We start from the raw sequence: 20,131 nt of genomic DNA, 5'->3' as shown, positions 1-20,131 counted from the left end.
GCTCTCCCCAGGGAGAGCGCGTCGCTACACTACAGCGCCACCCATTTTTTGGTATTTTTTCCTGCGTGCAGTTTTATTTGTTTTTCCTATCAAAGTGGATTTTTCTACAGAATTTTGCCAGGAACAACCATTTTGTTGCCATGGGTTCTTTTATGTGCACTAAGTGCATGCTGCACACGGGACCTCGGTTTATTGTCTCATCCGAATGACTAGCGTCCAGACCACCACTCAAGGTCTGGTGGAGGGGGAGAAAATATCGGTGGCTGAGCTGTGATTCGAACCAGTACGCACAGATTCTCTAGCTTCCAAAGTGGAAGCGCTACCTCTAGGCCATCACTCCACTTATCATCATCATCATCATGTGTTTCATGTCTGGGATTTCCATATTATGAGGATTTCCATGTTGGCTTTATGGTGGTTAAAAAACTTATTTATCTATTTTTTTTTAGCAAAGTTTTTTTCTGCCTTTATTTCACTTTTGTTTTGGTATCAAGACATGAAACTGGCACCATCCTCATACAGAAAGTATCGGTATCGTTATCATCATCATAACCTGCACCCCACCCACCCCCCTCCAATCACCCCACTCCCTCTTACATGGTGGGAGTAAAAAACGATCATACACATCCTCCTTCTTCTTTGTTCGTGGGCTTCAACTCCCATGTTCACTCTTACGTACACGAGTGGGCTTTTATATGTATGACTTTTTTTTTTTTACCCTCCCATGTATGCAGCCATGCTCCGTTTTTGATGGTGGTCATACACATAAAAGCCCGCTCGTGGATATGAGTAAACATGGGAGTTGCAGCCCACGATTGAAGGAGAAAAAAAAAGAAGATAAAATCACCTGCACCCCCTTTCTGTAGGAGGACGGCGCCAGCTCCATGACTTTGCAGGACAGCTCCGCCTTGACGGACTCCATGTCCTTGTACTCGTGCTCGCGACTCAGCGCCACCACCACCAGGCGCTCAAACCCTGCGCTGCTGCTCAGCGATGAGCGCCCTGCGTCTGTGCAGAACGTCCACTCCGTCTCTCTGTCAGAAAAGGAGGAGAAGGTAGAGGAGGAAGAAGTGAAGTCATTCATCGTTAGTGGCGCTGATATGATATCCTCATTGTCGTTCTGGAAGATGTCTTCGTCGTTTGTGGTGGTGATGTCATTATCATCATTCTAGATATTTTTGTCGTAAGTAGTGGCGATGTCATGATCATCATTCTAGATGCCACCGTCATTAGTGGTGGTGTTGTCATGATCATTGTTCTAGATGTCTTCGTTGTTCATAGTGATGTCAAGATCATCGTTCTAGATGTCACTGTGGTTAGTGGTAGTGATGTGATGATTATCGTTCTAGATGTCACCGTCATTAGCGGTGGTGAAGTCATGATTATCATTCTAGATGTTACTGTCATTAGTGGTGATGTCATGATCATCATTCTAGAAGCCATCGTCAGTGGTGGCGATGTCATAATTATCATTCTGGATGTCACTGTCATTAGTGGTGGTGATGTCATGATTATCATTCTAAATCCCACCATCATTAGTGGTGGTAATGTCATGATCATCATCATAGATGTCACTGTCATTAGTGGTGGTGATATCATGATTATCATTCTAAATGCCGCCATCATTAGTGGTGGTAATGTCATGATCATCGTCATAGATGTCACTGTCATTAGTGGTGGTGATGGAGAAAAAAATTAGCATCCTGTTACATTCATGGAGCAAGGATTTAGCATCCCATTACACTCATGGAGTGAGGAATTAGCATCCTATTAAATCCATGGAGCAAGGATTTAGCATCCCATTACACTCATGGAGTAAGGAATTAGCATCCTATTAAATCCATGCAGCAAGGATTTAGCATCCCATTACACTCATGGAGTGAGGAATTAGCATCCTATTAAATCCATGCAGCAAGGATTTAGCATCCCATTACACTCATGGAGTGAGGAATTAGCATCGCATTACACCCATGGAGTGAGGATTTCTAAATCCCACTGCATCTATACTGTAAAAAAAAAAGAAAACAACACAATCCTACTACACCCATGGAGGACTTCAAAATCCCCATGCACCCTTCTGTACCAATAGACAAATTCAAAATCCCACTGTACCCATGGACCAAGGATTTCACAATCCTGCTGCAACAATACAGTGAGGATTTCACAATCCCATTACACCCATGGAGCCAGGATTTCACAATCCTATTACACCCATGGAGCCAGGATTTCACAATCCCATTACACCCATGGAGCCAGGATTTCACAATCCTATTGCACCCATGGAGCCAGGATTTCACAATCCTACTGCACTCATGGAGCCAGGATTTCACAATGCCATTACACCCATGGAGCCAGGATTTCACAATCCTACAGCACCCATGGAGCCAGGATTTCACAATCATACAGCACCCATAGAGCCAGGATTTCACAATCCTACTGCAGCCATAGAGCCAGGATTTCACAATCCTACTGCACTCATGAAGCCAGGATTTCATAATCCTAGTGCACCCATGGAGCCAGGATTTCACAATCCTACTGCACCCATGGAGCCAGGATTTCACAATCCCATTACACCCATGGATCCAGGATTTCACAATCCTATAGCACCCACGGAGCCAGGATTTCACAATCCCATTACACCCATGGAGCCAGGATTTCACAATCCTACTGCACCCATGGAGCCAGGATTTCACAATCCTACTGCACCCATGGAGCCAGGATTTCACAGTAGTCTCGACACCAGCAGCATATAGATACAGCTGCTCCACACCCCTTCCCCTCCCCTCTTCATCCCCTCCCCTCTCACCTGCCCTGAGGGACGATGAAGATGGCGAACTTGTTGCTGCACCGTTTGTCACTGTCGACGACCCACAGGGTGTAGCGGGCACACGACCCCAGGTGGCTGTACAGGCTGATCTGCAGCTGCTCCGCCTGGGGTTTGCTGCAGGCATGACACACAACGATAATGAATGCTGCAGGCATGACACACAACGATAATGAATGCACAACACAACAATAATGAATGCTGCAGGTATGACACACAACGATAATGAATGCTGCAGGCATGACACACAACGATAATGAATGCACGACACAACAATAATGAATGCTGCAGGTATGACACACAATGATAATGAATGCATAACACAACGATAATGAATGCTGCATGCATGACACACAATGATAATGAATGCTGCAGGCATGACACACAACAATAATGAATGCTGCAGGCGTGACACACAACAATAATGAATGCTGCAGGTATGACACACAACGATAATGAATGCTGCAGGTATGACACACAACGATAATGAATGCTGCAGGCATGACACAACAATAATGAATCTGCAGGCGTGACACAACAATAACGAATTATGCAGGTGTGACACAACAATAACGAATTCTGCAGGCGTGACACAACAATAATGAATGCTGCAGGCATGACACAACAATAATGAATGCTGGAGGCATGACACAACAATAATGAATGCTGCAGGTGTGACACAACAATAATGAATCTGCAGGCGTGACACAACAATAATGAATGCTGCAGTAATGACACAACAATAATAGTGTGACACAACAATAATGAATCTGCAGGCGTGACACAACAATAACGAATTCTGCAGGCGTGACACAACAATAATGAATTCTGCAGGCGTGACACAACAATAATGAATGCTGCAGTAATGACACAACAATAATGAATGCTGCAGGTGTGACACAACAATAATGAATGCTGCAGGCGTGACACAACAATAACGAATTCTGCAGGCGTGACACAACAATAATGAATTCTGCAGGCGTGACACAACGATAATGAATGCTGCAGGCATGACACAACAATAATGAATGCTGCAGTAATGACACGACAATAATGAATGCTGCAGGCTTGACACAACAATAACGAATGCTGCAGGCGTGGCACAAAAATAACAAATTCTGCAGGTGTGACACAACAATAATGAATCTGCAGGCGTGACACAACAATAATGAATGCTGCAGTAATGACACAACAATAATGAATGCTGCAGGCATGACACAACAATAATGAATGCTGCAGGCATGACACGACAATAATGAATGCTGCAGGCGTGACACGACAATAATGAATGCTGCAGGCGTGACACAACAATAATGAATGCTGCAGTAATGACACAACAATAATGAATGCTGCAGTAATGACACAACAATAATGAATGCTGCAGGCATGACACATATATACATATACATACATTCATACATACACACACACCACACACACACTCACACGCCCTTGGCAAACAGTGAAGTATTCTAGCGGATGTATGCACATCGTTATTGGCAAACAGTGAAGCATTTTAGTGGACATACATAAACAGACGCCACTGGTGCTCAACAGGTTAAGAATACGAGGAAGTGATGGCAGTGACTAAGCCAGTATTGTTGTCAGAAGGGGGCTTAGTAGGCGCTGTCCTAAGTATGCTAAATCAGAACAGGCACTACCGAACACCACCAAAGTGACTCAACAGCAGTGCAGGGTCTCCTCTGGTGTGTGGCCTCCTGGCGACCTAACATCAATGGTTCCCTACTGACTGTCGGCAATGGGACTGCGACAGATGAACCCGGGTGTGGCTGTGTATGGGAGACTTGCGAATGAGTGGCGTAGGGAGTAATGCCACTGAAACTGTGCCGATGATTGGGCAGAAAAAAAAACAAAACAAGAAAGGCAAGGCCTTCAAGACTCACTTGTGATAAATTAAGTCCCCTAGCATTAATTACAGAGTAATTTCCCTTTTTTTTACTATCTGCACCAAAACGTTTGCAAAATAAATAAAAATTCCATGCTTAGCAAAAGAAGTTCCTGTTTGAACAAAAAATGATAATAATGACTGCTCTTGTTGTTGTGTCAGAATAAGAGGTCAAAGTGCCAAGTTTAGAGAATACCAAAAATATAAATATAACAGTAAATGCAGTTTGCATATAATTAGGCTTCTTTTTTAAATTTTTTTGTGCCCATCCCAGAGGTGCAATATTGTTTTAAACAAGATGACTGGAAAGAACTGAATTTTTCCTATTTTTATGCCAAATTTGGTGTCAACTGACAAAGTATTTGCAGAGAAAATGTCAATGTTAAAGTTTTCCACTGACACACAGACAAATACACACACAGACAACCAAACACCGGGTTAAAACATAGACTCACATTGTTTACACAAGTGAGTCAAAAAAAGAAAAAAAAAGAAAAAAAAGAAAAAAAAGTGACAGTGGTCACTCACCTGTGTGCCAGCTGTTGCCTGACCAGGCCGTAGTACTGCATCTCCTTCACTGTGGTCAGCAGGTGGTCACTGGACTCCAGTCTCTGGGGGCTGTCCTCTCCGCTGCACACCTCCACGATCTGCAGCATCATAATGAAATAACAACAGTATTTGTATAGCGCCGAATCTTGTGCAGAGACAAATCAAAGCGCTTTCGCACCAGTCGTTCAGGTGCATGTATAACTCTAAAACTGAAGACAAGGAAGAGGCAAAGGGCGGAGGCTATCTTGGGAACATCCGTCTTATTTTGAACATCCGTCTTACTCATCTGTTTATCACCTGTACCATCTGCAGTATCCATCTTATTCATCTGTTTTATCACCTCCATGATCTGTGAATGCACCTTAGTCATCTGTTTATGACCTCCATGATCTGCAACATCTGTCTGTCATCTGTTTACCACGTCCACAATCTGCAGCATCCATCTTATTCATCTGTTTATTCATCACTTCCACGATCTGCAACATCCATTTCATTCCTGTTTGTCACCTCATCTGCAACATTCGCCTTATTCATCTGTTTATCACCCCCACAATCTGCAACATCTGTCTTATTCATCTGTTTATTCATCACTTCCACCATCTGCAACATCCATCTTATTCATCTGTTCATCACATCTACAATCTGCAACACTCGCCTTATTCATCTGTTTACCACATCCACAATCTGCAACATAGTCATAGTTACACAGCCTTACATAGTGGCTGGACTTACTTACTGTATGCATATGAATGTACGTGTCAGTTATGTGTGATTATTTTAAATCAGATATTGTACTGGAAATGTGTGCAATATGAGTCAGAGAGAGATTTGTTTCACACAGTAAGGGAGATGATCAACCAATCTGTGTTTACACTCACTGATTTACTTCCCTTGACAAGGTGAGTATGAATGAATGAATGAATGAATGAATATGGATACTTATATAGCGTCTATCCTCGGTCGGAGACCAAGCTCTAAGCACTTTACAAACTTGGGGTCATTTGCAAAACAGCATGCCCGGTCTCCTGAGTCTGAGTCTGACTGACTCAGAGACTGACTGACTGGACAGTGAGTCCGCCGTTGAGTCTCTCACCTGTTTCATGTTGGGCAAGGCCTTGAACTTGGTGAGCACCACAGCGAACACAGGTAGGCTGAACTCCCCATCGTCTCCGTCCCCTTTCTCCATGTCCACGCGGTGAATCCGGATGGGCCAGGATCTACAACCCATGAGAAGTGGAGCGGAGTGTTAACCTAGAGGCAACGCATGCACCAAGGAAGCGAGAGAATCTGAGCGCACTGGTTCCAATGAATCACATCGGCACTTGCCAGTGTTTTCTTCCCCTCCACTAGACCTTGAGTGGTGGTCTGGACGCTAGTCATTTGGATGAGACGATAAACTCAGGTCCTGTGTGCAGCATGCATTTAGCACACGTAAAAGAACCCACGGCGACAAAAGGTTGCCCCTGACAAAATTCTACAGAAAACAACACTTCGATAAGAAAACAAATAAAATCACAGGCACAAAAAAGAAAAAGAAAAAAGGGTGGTGCTGTCAGTGTAGCCACACGCCTCTCCCTGGGGAGAGCAGCCCGAATTTCACAGAAAGAAATCTGTTGTGGCAAAAAGAGAAATACAAATACAAATACGGTCTGTCGTCAACGGTCTGTCCTATGCCTAGCTTCAGTTCCTCAAGGAACTGTCACAGCATTAGGACAAATCCATATCCGCTACACCACATCATGCTAGGCAGATGCCTGACCAGCAGCATAACCCAATGCGTTTTGTCAGGCCTTGAGTGCATGCATATATATATTTGTGTACCTATCTGAGAGGATTCCTTCAACAGAATTTTGCCGGAGGACAATGCTTAACGTTGCCAAGAGTTCTTTTTCAGTGCAGAAAGAGCGTGCTGCATACAGGACCTTGGTTTATCATCTCATCTAATAAATGACTAGATGCTCAGTTTGATTTTGAAGACAAATCTAGGAGAAAGGGCAAGACTGGGGTTCAAACCTACGCTGTCGTGGACACTGTGTTGGTAGATGAGCATGTTAACTGTTCTGCAACCTTCCACAAAACCCCAAGCCCAAAATTCAATACCCTACGGTAAATCAGAAACATGGTAACACCTAGCAACACGTCAAAGTCAAAAATATACAAAAAAGATTATCAATAGCTAATCGTGGAACTCATTAGGAGCAATACCAAATTTTACAGTAATACTGTACACTCTGGTCAGTTCTATAATTTGACATATATGTGATAATATAATACACAGCATATATCAGAATTTGACAAAAGCTTTACATTTGGTCCAAACGCAAAGTGAGAGCTGTACGGTCAATGGTTTCTCCGCTGCAATGGGAATTCATTTACAGCTCAGTCTGTTGTGAAGGGCTATGACTCTCAAACAAGGAGGCAAGATAGCACTGGCTTTTAACCCTTTCGCTGCCAGGAAAATAAGATTTAAGTGAAATCTATTTGCCAGGGTTTTTTCCACAAAAAAACGGGTATAAATTTTCAAAAAATTCTGTGCTCTTTGTTATTGGAGAAAGACCCATAAAAAAGTATATATTTTCTGAAAGGTAAATGAATAAAGAACACAAAACACATGATGTTTTCCCATTTTATATATTTTTAGTGGCATGTATGCTATTGTTTTGAAATCAGTGGGTTTTTTTTTTTCTGTCACATTTTCAACTTGTTCATTACTAACATTAGTCAGGTAATTTGCACTAAAATATCATATTTTCTAAACAAATGGATATCTGCATACACAAAATCATACTAGAACAACCACAATTAAAAAAAATTAAAAAGAGATAGATATACAATGCATTGTGACTTCTCCAAGTGATAATGTGGATGAGAGGCCACGCCCCCTCAGTCTCCACCCCCCTCCTCTTCACCCCTCCCGCATGGTCACTTTATCCAGTTCTCATCAGACCGCGTTGGCTGAGTGCAAGAAAATCGCTCACACTGTCCTGGTAATAATTCGGTCATGTTCTGTCGTCTGCTAAGGTTTGCACAGCCAGCATCACTCACTGATAGTCGTATCTTGGCCACTTTCTTGATTGCTCCCTTTATTTTCTATCAAATCGTCCAAAAAATGTTCATCATTGTCTTCTTTGAGTTTACGCTTCAATTCTTTCTGAGCATCAGCAAAAGAAAGAAATCTTGGTTGATTTAGTTCACTACGATCGCATGTCTTGAACACAGCGTCAGTCCGACATTTTGCTGAGCGAGCGAGGAGAGGAGCCAGGCAAACACTGGGACAGTAACCCAACCAAAACGTTCAAATAAAGGTCTGCCTCATGACGTAGATGGGGTTTCTAGCTATGAATAGAATCCTGAAAGATTTCCCAAGCTAAAGCTACCAGCATTTTTGTCAACGAACTGAACGCAAAGCAGGGAAAAGTCAGAATATTTCGATGATGAGTTATCTCGTCATTGTGGCAGCGAAGCGTACATGCTTGCCATGACGAGTTATCTCGTCATATAGGCAGCCTAGGGGTTAAGTACTGCAGCCTTGGGGGGCAGTTGGCCTATGGGTACCATCCCAACACTGACAATCCACAAACCTTCTTGGCCGGGATAAAACTTAGGCAAGACAATCTCCACTATAATCAATTTCTAGCTCAGATACTCGGGGGGCAGAAGTTGCCTCCCCTGTTGTTCTTATGGTCATAGTCTGACATGATTGACTATCACATGAATATTGTTCAAGACATCTTTCATACCCGTCTTATATCAAAAGGACAAGAGTGTGTTGCTTCCTTTGTGATGCTTCCTCAGTAATGATGCACAGGTAGAGGGCCCTTACGATTGTGACTGCGCTATAATTTTAGCTCGACTGCCCAAACGAGCTAAGTAAGTTTGTGACCTGATACCAGTCTTCGTCAGATACAAAACATGAGAGTCAAAGAATCGACAGACAGACAGAAATACGTAAAAACTTAACCAATAGAAGAGCACAGGATCAGGAGTCAAGATGGCTGCCGGAAAAAGAGGAAGCTAGTCAGGGATACAGAGGGGAGGTAACCTACTTCCGGGAGGTTATCAGCTGTAGCTACTTTCATTTTCTCCGCATAGGCGGATAGTAGTCTGCACAGGACAGGAATCGGACTCCCTGCTGGAGTCTACACTAGTGGGTCACGGTAAAGTATGTGTAGTGAAATGAAATTTTAACAAGATCATTTATCTAAAAAAAACCACACACCACAAAAACCAACTTAAAAATCTACACCAAGCCTTGTTATAAAATGTCCAGCATGCAAAGAATGCTCTTCATGAGAAAGTGAACCTTATATCAAACTCTGACTACACGAACAGTGCCTCAGGCGAAATTTGCCCACCTGATAGCAATGGACTCAGAGCACCTAAAAGATGAAAATAACAGAAATCAGAAGCATCACCTGCATCAATAACATGCAAACGTCGTTATGTCTGTAATTGTATTTGAACAAAAACCAGACAAGGTGGGTCCTGTACCACATACAGACACACTCACTAGTAAAATGTTATCGATATAAAGTGACACTCACGTCTCTGCAAAATGTTTCACAAGAGCCTGAATAACCTGCTCCTGAAGAAGGGAGATAATGATGTATCGTCCACCAAGGCGCAGCACCCTGGAGACCTCTCTGAACATGGCGTTCACAGTCGCCAGGGTTGCTTCCTCTTGGTCCACAGCCAAAGCGTCCAGAGTTCCCTTGTCGACAGCCACAGAGAAGGTCCCTTCCTCATACGACATCTGTAATCAGAAATACTGTTAGGCTATCGTTATATAACAGTATCTTTATCAACGTCAAATGAAAACAACTCATTATCTGTTCTGTAAACCACACAAAGGTCTATTTTATGGGCTGATTTTTTTTTCTTTTTCATAAACATAATATGAATCTCATTAAATTCAAAAAGAGTCCTGACTACTTCTACTGATTCGATGTTACAAGGGATACATTATTACTTAAAAATTTGGATAATTTGTATTACTGACATGGCACAACACTTCTTTTTCTTAGGTAATTTTAGGTGGAATTATAAACCTTTGGTAGAGTCATCAACATTATCAGCAGAAGAATCAGCTGATTAGTCATAAAATATGTTGTATTTGTCATCATCATCATCACCATTATTTTTGGCTTATGTGTGCTGACAGAGTATACCCTGATTCTGAGTCAGTTGTCCATGTGGATCAGCTTATGCAGCATCTAAATGCAGAGTCAAATAGCAATAAGAAAGAAAAAGACCCTAGAAGTAGAACAGACTACCAAAAATCAGTTTCTGTATGGAGTGTTTGTAAATGATTTATTGAAGATGAGAAGTCAAGAAGAAGACAGGAACATTTTGAAACTTTGATCCACATCTACATTGTGATTGTTAAACAACAATGAAATGCTGATCTGTTTGGTTTGACAAACTCTCTTCAGATGGCGAGCAAAAGAAAAAAAAGAAGAAAAAAAGAAGGATACCTGTAATCAGCAGTAACCCCCCCCCCCACTCCCCCCCCTTCACCTTTCTCATGGTTTTTCAATTTTGTTCTTGTTTTCAAATCAGCAAATATCACATGTGACCTATCGAAGGCTTGGCCTTTTGTCAGAGATAACATCAGCATTAATGACATCCTCACTCCAAACCTGAGTAACGTCCATCTTGACAAAGCTCATCTCCTCCCTCTTCCTGTTGCGCTCTGTCATCTGTCGGATGACGATGTCACTGACGTCAATGTTGACGATGCCGTGGTAACCCACATCGTACATGTCTTCGCTGAGTCGCGAGTTCCCGCACCCCACCATCAACACCTTGTCCGCTGGCTTGATGTACTTGTGCAGAATGCCGCACAAGTTGTTGTATTCTCCGTACCTGAATGTTGAAACAGGGGAAATCCCAGCTGTGTGGATGGATGTCAAAATTAAACTGAAATGTGGAGTGTTGGCCGAGTGGCTATGCATCTGCCAAGGAAACTGGAGAATCTGAGCACAATGGTTCGAATCCCACACTCACCAGTGTTCTCTTTCCCTCAACTAGACCTTGAGTGGTGGTGGTCTGGATGGAACCAAGGTCCTGTGTGTAGCATAAACTTATTGCACGTAAAAGAACCCATGGCAACAAAAGAGTTGTCCCTGGCAAAATTCTAAAAAAAATTCTAGAAAAAAAAGGCACTCTCATTGTAGTGATGCTCTCTCCCTGGGGAGAGCAGCCCAAATTTCACACAAATCTGTTGTGAGAAAGGAGTGATACAATGCAATACAATACAATCAGATTATAACTATATTAGGTGACTCAGCCAGAAACTGAAAGACAGTGATCGCCTCCGTACAGCAACAAACGCGGTAGCTGAATGGCTAAAGCTTTGAAGTTCCAATCCCAGGGTTCTAGATTCGATCCCAGTACCAGCACATGGTGGGTTAAAATGGTGCAGATTTTTCCGATCTTCCAGGTCAACATATGACAAGTGTTCAGGTCAGCTGATGACTTAACCAATGCCCCTCATATGTAAATCCAAACACATGCAGAAGATCAAACATACATTACAATCAAAGACCCCGCAGTCCATGTCTGCATTTGGTGGGTTATGGAAACATGATTCTGCTGTTCAGGTACATCCCCAGAATGAAGTGTAACTGCCTTATGATTAAGTTAATGGCAGGCAAAAATGATCAAACACATAAAAATCCACTGGTAGCTGCATGTGGGTGAACATGGAAATTGCAGCCTATGAATCCAGAAAGAAAGAAAAGAATAAGAAAAAAACTGCCTTACACCAGTTCAATAACTTAGAGCCAGAAAACTGCAGTAAACTCTGTAAAACATGTGCTGGCATGCGGCAGGCAAGAAGCTCCAAAACAAGAGAGGGAAAGCCAGAGACGTGGGTGACCAGCCCATGGAGCTATTGTAATTCAGCTGGGCAAGGATCATGGTTTATGTGTGTCAGGGGGCAATACTAATGAGACTTGAACTATTTTGAAAAAAAACAGCAACAACAACACCAAAAACAACAAAAAACACAGCAACAACAAAAAACACAGCAACAACAACAAAACCCAACAACAACAACAACAACAAAACAAACAAAAACAGCTTTTACTGGCCATGAAAAGCAACTCAATGGCAGTGTTATGATGAATAATTACACAACAATCAACGAGAGTTTGCAATTTTCTGTACACAAGACAGCTGGCACCCACACCCATTCTAAACTTACAGCTACCCCTCTCTCAAAGTCATACTGACACAGCAAACAAACTAAATCCACCTCACTAAACTGTTGTTTCATAAAGTGAAAACTGACAACAGAAGTTGGAACTAGAAGAACACAGACTGCACTACATTTCAATATCAGCATTGTACTAACTACTCCATACCATTCAAAGGCCTTACGACCACGTTTCTTGAAGAATGAGTCCCAGTATTCTGGAGAGGTGAATTCCGTGTGACTCCTGGGTAGCAGGTTCATGGCCACACAGAGATGATCTGAACTGAACAGAAAAATCAAACAACTGACTTTCAACTTTGTTATAAAAGTATATATATATATAAATATTATATATATATATATATATGTGTGTGTGTGTGTGTGTGTGTGTGTGTGTGTGTGTGTGTGTGCGTGCGTGCGTGCGTGCGTGTGTGTATCAGACAATTCTGACAGCTACATACCAGATATAATTCTATTAAGAGCAATTTCATTTTAGACAGATCAGGTCATTAACTACTGATTTGAATTTAGAAGCATTGCTCATTGCTGTACATTGTTGTTGACTGTTATTGTTACTGAGGCAGAATAAAGTGTGCATTTTTGGTCATTTCCTGAAGAGTTCTTGACAAGAAAAGAACAAAATGGACACATACTTTCCTGTTCCATAGCTTGGTAAGGAAAAACACAATGAATAATGATCATTTAAATCTTTTGATCATCTATCTCATCATGTTCTCAGGTCTGCAAGTATACACACAAAATGATAGCCTTGTAAGTTTACTAAACAGAAGTTTCAGGTTAAAGGAAGTGTGAAAGCATGCAGTTGATCCATATAAATATATGGTACACCATATCTGCCGGAAAAAAAAAGAAGAAAAAAAAAGAAAAAAAGAAAAGAAAAGAGGAAAACATTCCGATTTGACATGCCAAATTAAGAATTGGAAATAGACATTAACCCCTTCAGTAGCCAGGGGGAAAACAGTAGAAAGTGGTGTTTCAGGTCATAAAACATTATCCAAAACAATAAGCCTAAAACTGAGAAAATGGTCTGGAGATATACCACTCTGGACAAACTGTGAATTTTCTGCCTTCCAGAGCTATTTCCCTTTTTCTGATGACATCATCAGTGCTGTCACTATGCACATATGCAATAGGTTTATGGCAGTCAAGGGGTTAACAGTGTTCAATTAATAAGACACCATTCCCTGACAATCCTCAGTTTCTTGAAGGCCTTTAAGCTTTACCATGTTCTGGCATTCCCCCACATCCTTACCCTCCAAACCACTCACCCATTACAGGCTGTAATTTACAGAGGTGGATATCACCTGTAACTAGTAATAGGTTGCTCATTTGAAAGATTTTCTCTGCAGCAGACCACAATCAGTCTCAAATGAGTAGGAAACTGGAAAGGCTTGACTACATGAGTACATCATCACATGCAGTTCAATATGGAGTTCAATGGATTGGTAATGTATTTAAGTGGGAAGTCCACTGGCCAGATTTCTCCAAAAGCAGAGGTGTGTTTCCTACACGTTAGTTAGGCAAGGTTTTCATGAGACACGCTAGGATTAGGATGGTGCATTTCTTTTCTCGACCTCGAGGCAAGAGTGATTAGGTTCTCGTGAGATAAACATAGGTGGCCTTCAGAGCAAATTTGCTGTGAGGTAAGCATAAAATCTACCTCCCACCTCGCATTAGTATCATTGTGCATGTATTCCTCACCTTCACCCCACTAGCATGCAAGCGCTCTTGCAATTAAGAAATGTGTCTCTTGCATTTTGATAAAGGATTGATTGGCCTGGGATGTGCAAGTCAAGATTTACTGCCGGTTCTACCCTGAGGACTGCCATGGCAGCCAGAAAGGGTAAGATTATAACAAATCTTAACATGTGATGAAACAGCGAGTGGCCTTTCACTCTTCCTTCTTAACTCACACTCTCTCACACACTAACACACCCACTCTCTCTCTCTATCACTCTCTCTCTCTCTCTCTCTCTCACCCACACATTTTTGCTGTTTCGTTCCCGAAAAAGAACTGAATGTACCACCACCAGAACAGTTCAACAGGATTTCAAGGAGGTGCCAATGCGTTCGGACAAATTCATACGTTACACGACACCTGCTAGGCAAATACGCTGACCAACAACATAACCCAACGTTCAAGTCAAGCAACAGGGTGGTGCGACGCACTAACAGAAATAACAGTGGGCGAGGGGACAGTTGTGAAAAACCCAAAGAACATTACCAACCCGAATTTGATCGAGGACTTTTTCCTTTCCTCTGTTGCCCAATATAACAAAATTCAACAAACTACACACCACACACCATGTGCAACTTTCTAACACAAGGTGCGTGAGAGTAAACTCCCTTGGAATATTATCTTTTTACATAACTGCTGCTGAAAAGACGGCGTCGTTGCAGTATCTGCTGGGTACTTGACTTCCTAAGCAGAGTCCTTGACACTGCCCCAATGGCCGTAAAAGGCTATGGCCTTTACCTTGAATTAGCTTTATCATCATCATCATCATCATCATCATCATTATTCTTATTATCCTTATTATCTTCAGCATCATCACTGATTAATTGATTAATTAATTAAGTTATTTATTTAATGTTGTTATTGTTGTTGTTGTTGTTTGGTTTGTTAACTGCCAGAAAATTGCCTGTAGATGCAGACCGCGAAAGGAAGGGAATAAACAAGATTGATAGAAAGAAAGACAGGAATAAGGAAAGGAATGGAAAAGAAGAAGAAGAAGAAGAAGAAGAAGAAGAAGAAGAAAAAGAAAGTAGAGTGATTGGAACAGAAAAGAAGTCTGACCGTCTCCCACCCTGGCCACCCACCCACACCCACACTTCACCCACCACACATACATCATGCACCTCCCCACCCCGCCGCCCCTCGTTCAGTCCCCCCACCATCCAGTCTCCACACACGTACACGTACACGGCGAAGAGAAGGAGACATGGAAAAGACGACACAATGCGAAAAAGAAATGGGTTTTTCTAAAATTCTTTTTTTTTTTTTTTTAAGGAGGCAGGGTTGGATCTGGGTGGAGAAAAGACAGATCGTTAACCGATCTTCTTCTCTTCTTCTTCTGCGTTCGTGGGCTTCAACTCCCACGTTCACTCGTATATACGCGAGTGGGCTTTTTACGTGTATGACCGTTTTTACCCCGCCATGTAGGCAGCCATACTCCGCTTTCGGGGGTGTGCATGCTGGGTATGTTCTTGTTTCCATAACCCACCGAACGCTGACATGGATCTTTAACGTGCGTATTTGATCTTATGCTTGCGTATGCACACGAAGGGGGTTCAGGCACTGGCAGGTCTGCACATATGTTGACCTGGGAGATCGTAAAAATATCCACCCTTTACCCACCAGGCGCCGTCACCGTGATTCGAACCCGGGACCCTCAGATCGAAAGTCCAATGCTTTAACCATTCGGCTATGGCGCCCGTCTAAATTAACCGATAATTCCTCTATAAAAACTCCTCGTTGTCTCGCATTAGCCAAACGGTGGAAGGGGAACAACTACATATGACTAGGTGTAATCATGAGTTTTTTTTGGATTATTTCCCTTGTCTGCTTCGTATTTCATTGCATCGTTATTTTCCTTTCCAAACAGCTTTTCCAAGTGGAATATGTTTTTACTGATTGTGTGTGTGTGTGTGTGTGTGTGTGTGTGTGTGTGTGTGTGTGTGATTGCGCGTACATGTGTATGTGTGTGTGTGTGTGTGTGTGTGTGTGCACTCACGCACGCACACACAAACACTTTAGTGTGACACACACACAAACGTTTACACACTGGCACTTATACATGCACACACGCGCGCGCGCGCACACACACACACACACAAAACATGATAATCTTTAAAAAAACAAAAAAACAAAAAAACCTTAAAAGATTACCGCTTTCCTACTTGAAGTTTAATGGGTAAAAGAAAGAAAACAAAAACAAAACGTTTCAGATTCAGATCAGGGCTAGGTGGGTGTACATAAATTTTTGTTTGTTGGCTTTGCTGGATTATGTTTAGAAGTTAATTGTAATTTTAGTATTTAAATGTATGCTTTACACATTGGCTTTTACATTGTTCAGCTCAACTGCGGAGCATGCTTTACGTGGAAAGGCGCTACATAAATGAAATCACTGTACTATTAAAAGCTCCCAAAAGAAGATGTTCACATCACCCTGCCACCACTGCATTCCACTCAGACCCGGCAATAAGATCCATTTTTAGACTATGCACTGAAGCAAGTGTTAAACATAATCTCCCCAAGCTGGTTGCTATCTGCCTGTGAATGCTTTGTTCTTTGAAAAGGATGACCCAGAGTCAGTGTAACGTCTGCATGACGGAGCGACATCGTGATGTCATCAGTTCAATTACGTCGTCAGTGTCAGTTTCAGTTTCTAGAAGGTGTCAAACTCAAAGTGTGCGTGCTGATCGTCGGCTGGTGTGGTGGGCTCAGCCATGTCCGCACCATGCAATGGTTGAGCTTCATCACATAGTTCTCCGGGGACAGGCTACTGACTACAAACTCTGTAGCGGGACGACCATCCTAAGCCTCAGATGGCGGGTAGGGGGACAGCACCCAGGTATGAGGGTTAGCTTCGATATTCGTGGTCCCGAACCAACTAGCGATGTTCCTTTCAGGATGGGGTGGGGCAGCAGATGGCACATTTGCACTCACTAAAATACACGATGTGTCCTGCAACGGGTTCATCAGTCATGCGATCAAGACTGAGGCACACTGTAACCTCTAGCTGCGAGGTGGGATCTTTGGAGAAACAATCTCCCACAGGTCTTTGGGCCATTAGCTAAGGGTGAGGTAACCCTGACAGAAACCCCGAGTGCTGAAGATGGAGACGTTGGGCTGCACCGCGCACTCTAACAAACCACAACACTCGTCAACAGCGATGACGGGAGCAATAGCCGAATGTTTAAAGCATTGGACTTTCAATCTGACGGTCTTGGGTTCGAATCTCGGTGACGGCGCCTGGTGGGTAAAGGGTGGAGATTTTTCCGATCTCCCAGGTCAACATATGTGCAGACCTGCTAGTGCCTGAACCCCCTTCGTGTGTATACGCAAGCAAAAGATCAAATACCCATGTTAAAGATCCTGTAATCCATGTCAGCGTTTGGTGGGTTATGGAAACAAGTACATACCCAGCATGCACACCCCTGAAAGCAGAGTATGGCTGCCTACATGGCGGGGTAAAAACGGTCATACACGTAAAAGCCCACTCGTGTATATATGAGTGAATGTAGGAGTTGCAGCCCACGAACACAGAAGAAGAAGAAGTAGTCAATGGCGATGGCAGTGTCGTACAGCCACCATAACATAGTTCTAGCACCCCGCCCCCTCCCCATGGAAGGACATGATGATGTCTGCCATCACACCTCTCCACCAGCAGTCCACCCAATGAACCTACCATAGAGGTGACCAAGAGGTGCAGCACGTCCCCCTAGGAAGCAAGAAAATCTGAGTGCACAGGTTTGAATCCCACACCAGTATTCTCTCCCCCTTCCACCAGACCTGGTCTTGATACTAGTCATTCGGATGAGACGATAAAACAAGGTCCGTGTGTAACATGCACTTAGTGCATGTAAATGAACTGATGGCAACAAAAGGGCACATTGTCCCTGACTAAATTCTGTAGAAAAATCAACTTCGGTAGGGGAAAAAAAGCCCCAAAGAAATAACACCCTTTAACCACCAGGCACCATTACCGAGATTCCAACCCGGGACCCTCATATTGAAAGTCCAACACATTAACCACTTGGCTATTGTGCCCGTCAAGACAGGCGGCATCGTGAAGAAAAAGACTGCAGAAACTATGCCAAGGACAGGAACACCGTTTGCAGAGACCAAGGCTTTGAAACACAACTGACAGACCTGGTGGAATCTGGTGAACGGTTCTCATTATGTGGCGTCCCAGTGATTCTTTATAGAGTTAAGAAAGAAGAAGAAGAAGAAGAAGAAGAAGATACTGGTTCATTGTGAGGTTAAGGAAAAGCCCCTCCAGACTTCCAGCCAGCCAGCCAGCAAGCCAGACAGACAGACACACACATACACACAGAGAAACAGAAGCTGCAAAAGATTACTTTATTTCTCTTGTTCATCATTCACACTCTCAAACAGATGTCTGGCCGAGTTTGCATCAATACACCTCATAAACACATGCATACATTATGCACACGCACATGCATTACATATATTTATATAAAGTGTGTGTACATGTATCAATTGAGCATCAGCCACCAGAGTATCAACAGCATTCATTCACCCTGTGTCGCCTCAAAAACAGATTTCTCATCAGCATCCGCACACAAAGTCGCTGATCACCTTCACAAAGTCATTCGGATGAGACGATAAACAGAGGAGGTCCTGTGTGCTGCACGTGTTTGGCTTGGAGCATGCAAAAGAACCCATAGCCACGAAAGGGTACGTCGTTCCTAACAAAATTCAGCAGAAAAAAAATCCAAGTTTCATAGGAAAAAAAAAGAAAAAAAGAAAAAAAAAAGAGTAAAAAGGCGGAGCTGCATTGTGGAGACAATGAAGACCTCATGACATGGAGTACAAAAATCAATAGAAAATAAAACCAAATTTATTTGAGAGAAACATATATATATATATATTTTTTTTTTCATTATCATCAGATATATCAGGTACTCATTTTATGGATTTAAACAATCCGCTGTTTCACTCCATTCATTCATATATCCAACCATTCGTTTTATCAAGATACAGCTACTTAGATATTCATACAAGATCTTTCCAAGCAGATTTCACCTGTAAAAAAAAAGAAAAAAAAAAGAAAAAAAAATTGGCCCAAACAAGTTGATAAGAGAGTATTAAAAACACAAACAAACAAACAAAAAGAAAAAAACAAACAAACACACACACACACACACACACACCCCTCTCCCAAACACACTCACACACACACACACAAAGGGGGAGGGGAGGGGTGGGGTGGGTGGGGATGGGGGTAAGGGTGGGGGGGGGGGCTTTCGAACCTGAAATACAAGCCTTCCAACATTAAAAGAGCTAGATTTGTATTTATATTTGTACGAGAAACACTACCAAGGACTATATCTACAGAGTTTGAATGGTTCCCTACCCTCCTCTCCCACTCTCTCATCTCTCCCATAAAAAGAGAGAGAGAGAGAGAGAAAAAAAAAAGAGCTTTGTGTGACATATGTTCAGTTGTATACATGCTGTCATAAGGCACTTTCTTCTTGTGCACAGAGTGAATAAAAAAAAAATATGTAAAAAATAAACAAACAGACAAAAACCATGTGTGAACTAAGTTTGAATATAAAGTAATCATTTGTTGGGTTTTTTTTTTCCATGTCCACTGAGTGAATTAAAAAAAAACACGTTTGTTTTAAAGAAAACTCAAATACAACATTAAAGCAATAGTGTGTGTGTGTGTGTGTGTGTGTGTGTGTGCGTGCATGCACGTGTATGTGTGTGTGCATCATGTATGTTAAAAAAAAAAAAAAAAATTAAAACACACTCAAATACAACAACATTAAAGCAGTTGTTGTTGATGTTTATCAAACCACTCAACTACAACAACGTTCAAGCAGTCAAAGGAATGTATGAAACACAAGGTTTGAAACAAGGGGACGGGGAAGGGGGTGAGGG

At 42.4% G+C, this 20,131-nt stretch overlaps 1 protein-coding gene across 2 annotated transcripts in view; it reads right to left on the bottom strand.

Moving 5' to 3' along the window:
• LOC143275873 (eEF1A lysine and N-terminal methyltransferase-like) overlaps positions 1-14,836 on the bottom strand; it is a 30,174-nt gene extending 15,338 nt beyond the window's left edge. The window contains exons 1-8 of one of the 2 annotated variants that reach the window (XM_076580174.1): positions 14,727-14,836; positions 12,647-12,755; positions 10,919-11,144; positions 9,824-10,032; positions 6,373-6,496; positions 5,259-5,377; positions 2,807-2,941; positions 848-1,034 (exon numbers count right to left, since the gene is read on the bottom strand). In XM_076580174.1, coding sequence (XP_076436289.1) covers positions 848-1,034; positions 2,807-2,941; positions 5,259-5,377; positions 6,373-6,496; positions 9,824-10,032; positions 10,919-11,144; positions 12,647-12,738 — 1,092 coding nt within the window. In that variant the 5' untranslated portion in view covers positions 12,739-12,755; positions 14,727-14,836. Of the gene's footprint in view, positions 1-847; positions 1,035-2,806; positions 2,942-5,258; positions 5,378-6,372; positions 6,497-9,823; positions 10,033-10,918; positions 11,145-12,646; positions 12,761-14,726 lie in introns of both variants that reach the window. The other variant, XM_076580173.1, reaches the window with a different exon arrangement.
• Positions 14,837-20,131: the final 5,295 nt, after the last annotated feature.

The sequence above is a fragment of the Babylonia areolata genome, chromosome 31, assembly GCF_041734735.1.
Source record: "Babylonia areolata isolate BAREFJ2019XMU chromosome 31, ASM4173473v1, whole genome shotgun sequence".
Taxonomy (NCBI): domain Eukaryota; kingdom Metazoa; phylum Mollusca; class Gastropoda; order Neogastropoda; family Buccinidae; genus Babylonia; species Babylonia areolata.
Note: the sequence above shows the minus strand (reverse complement) of the source record. Positions and strands in the feature narration are given on the sequence as shown.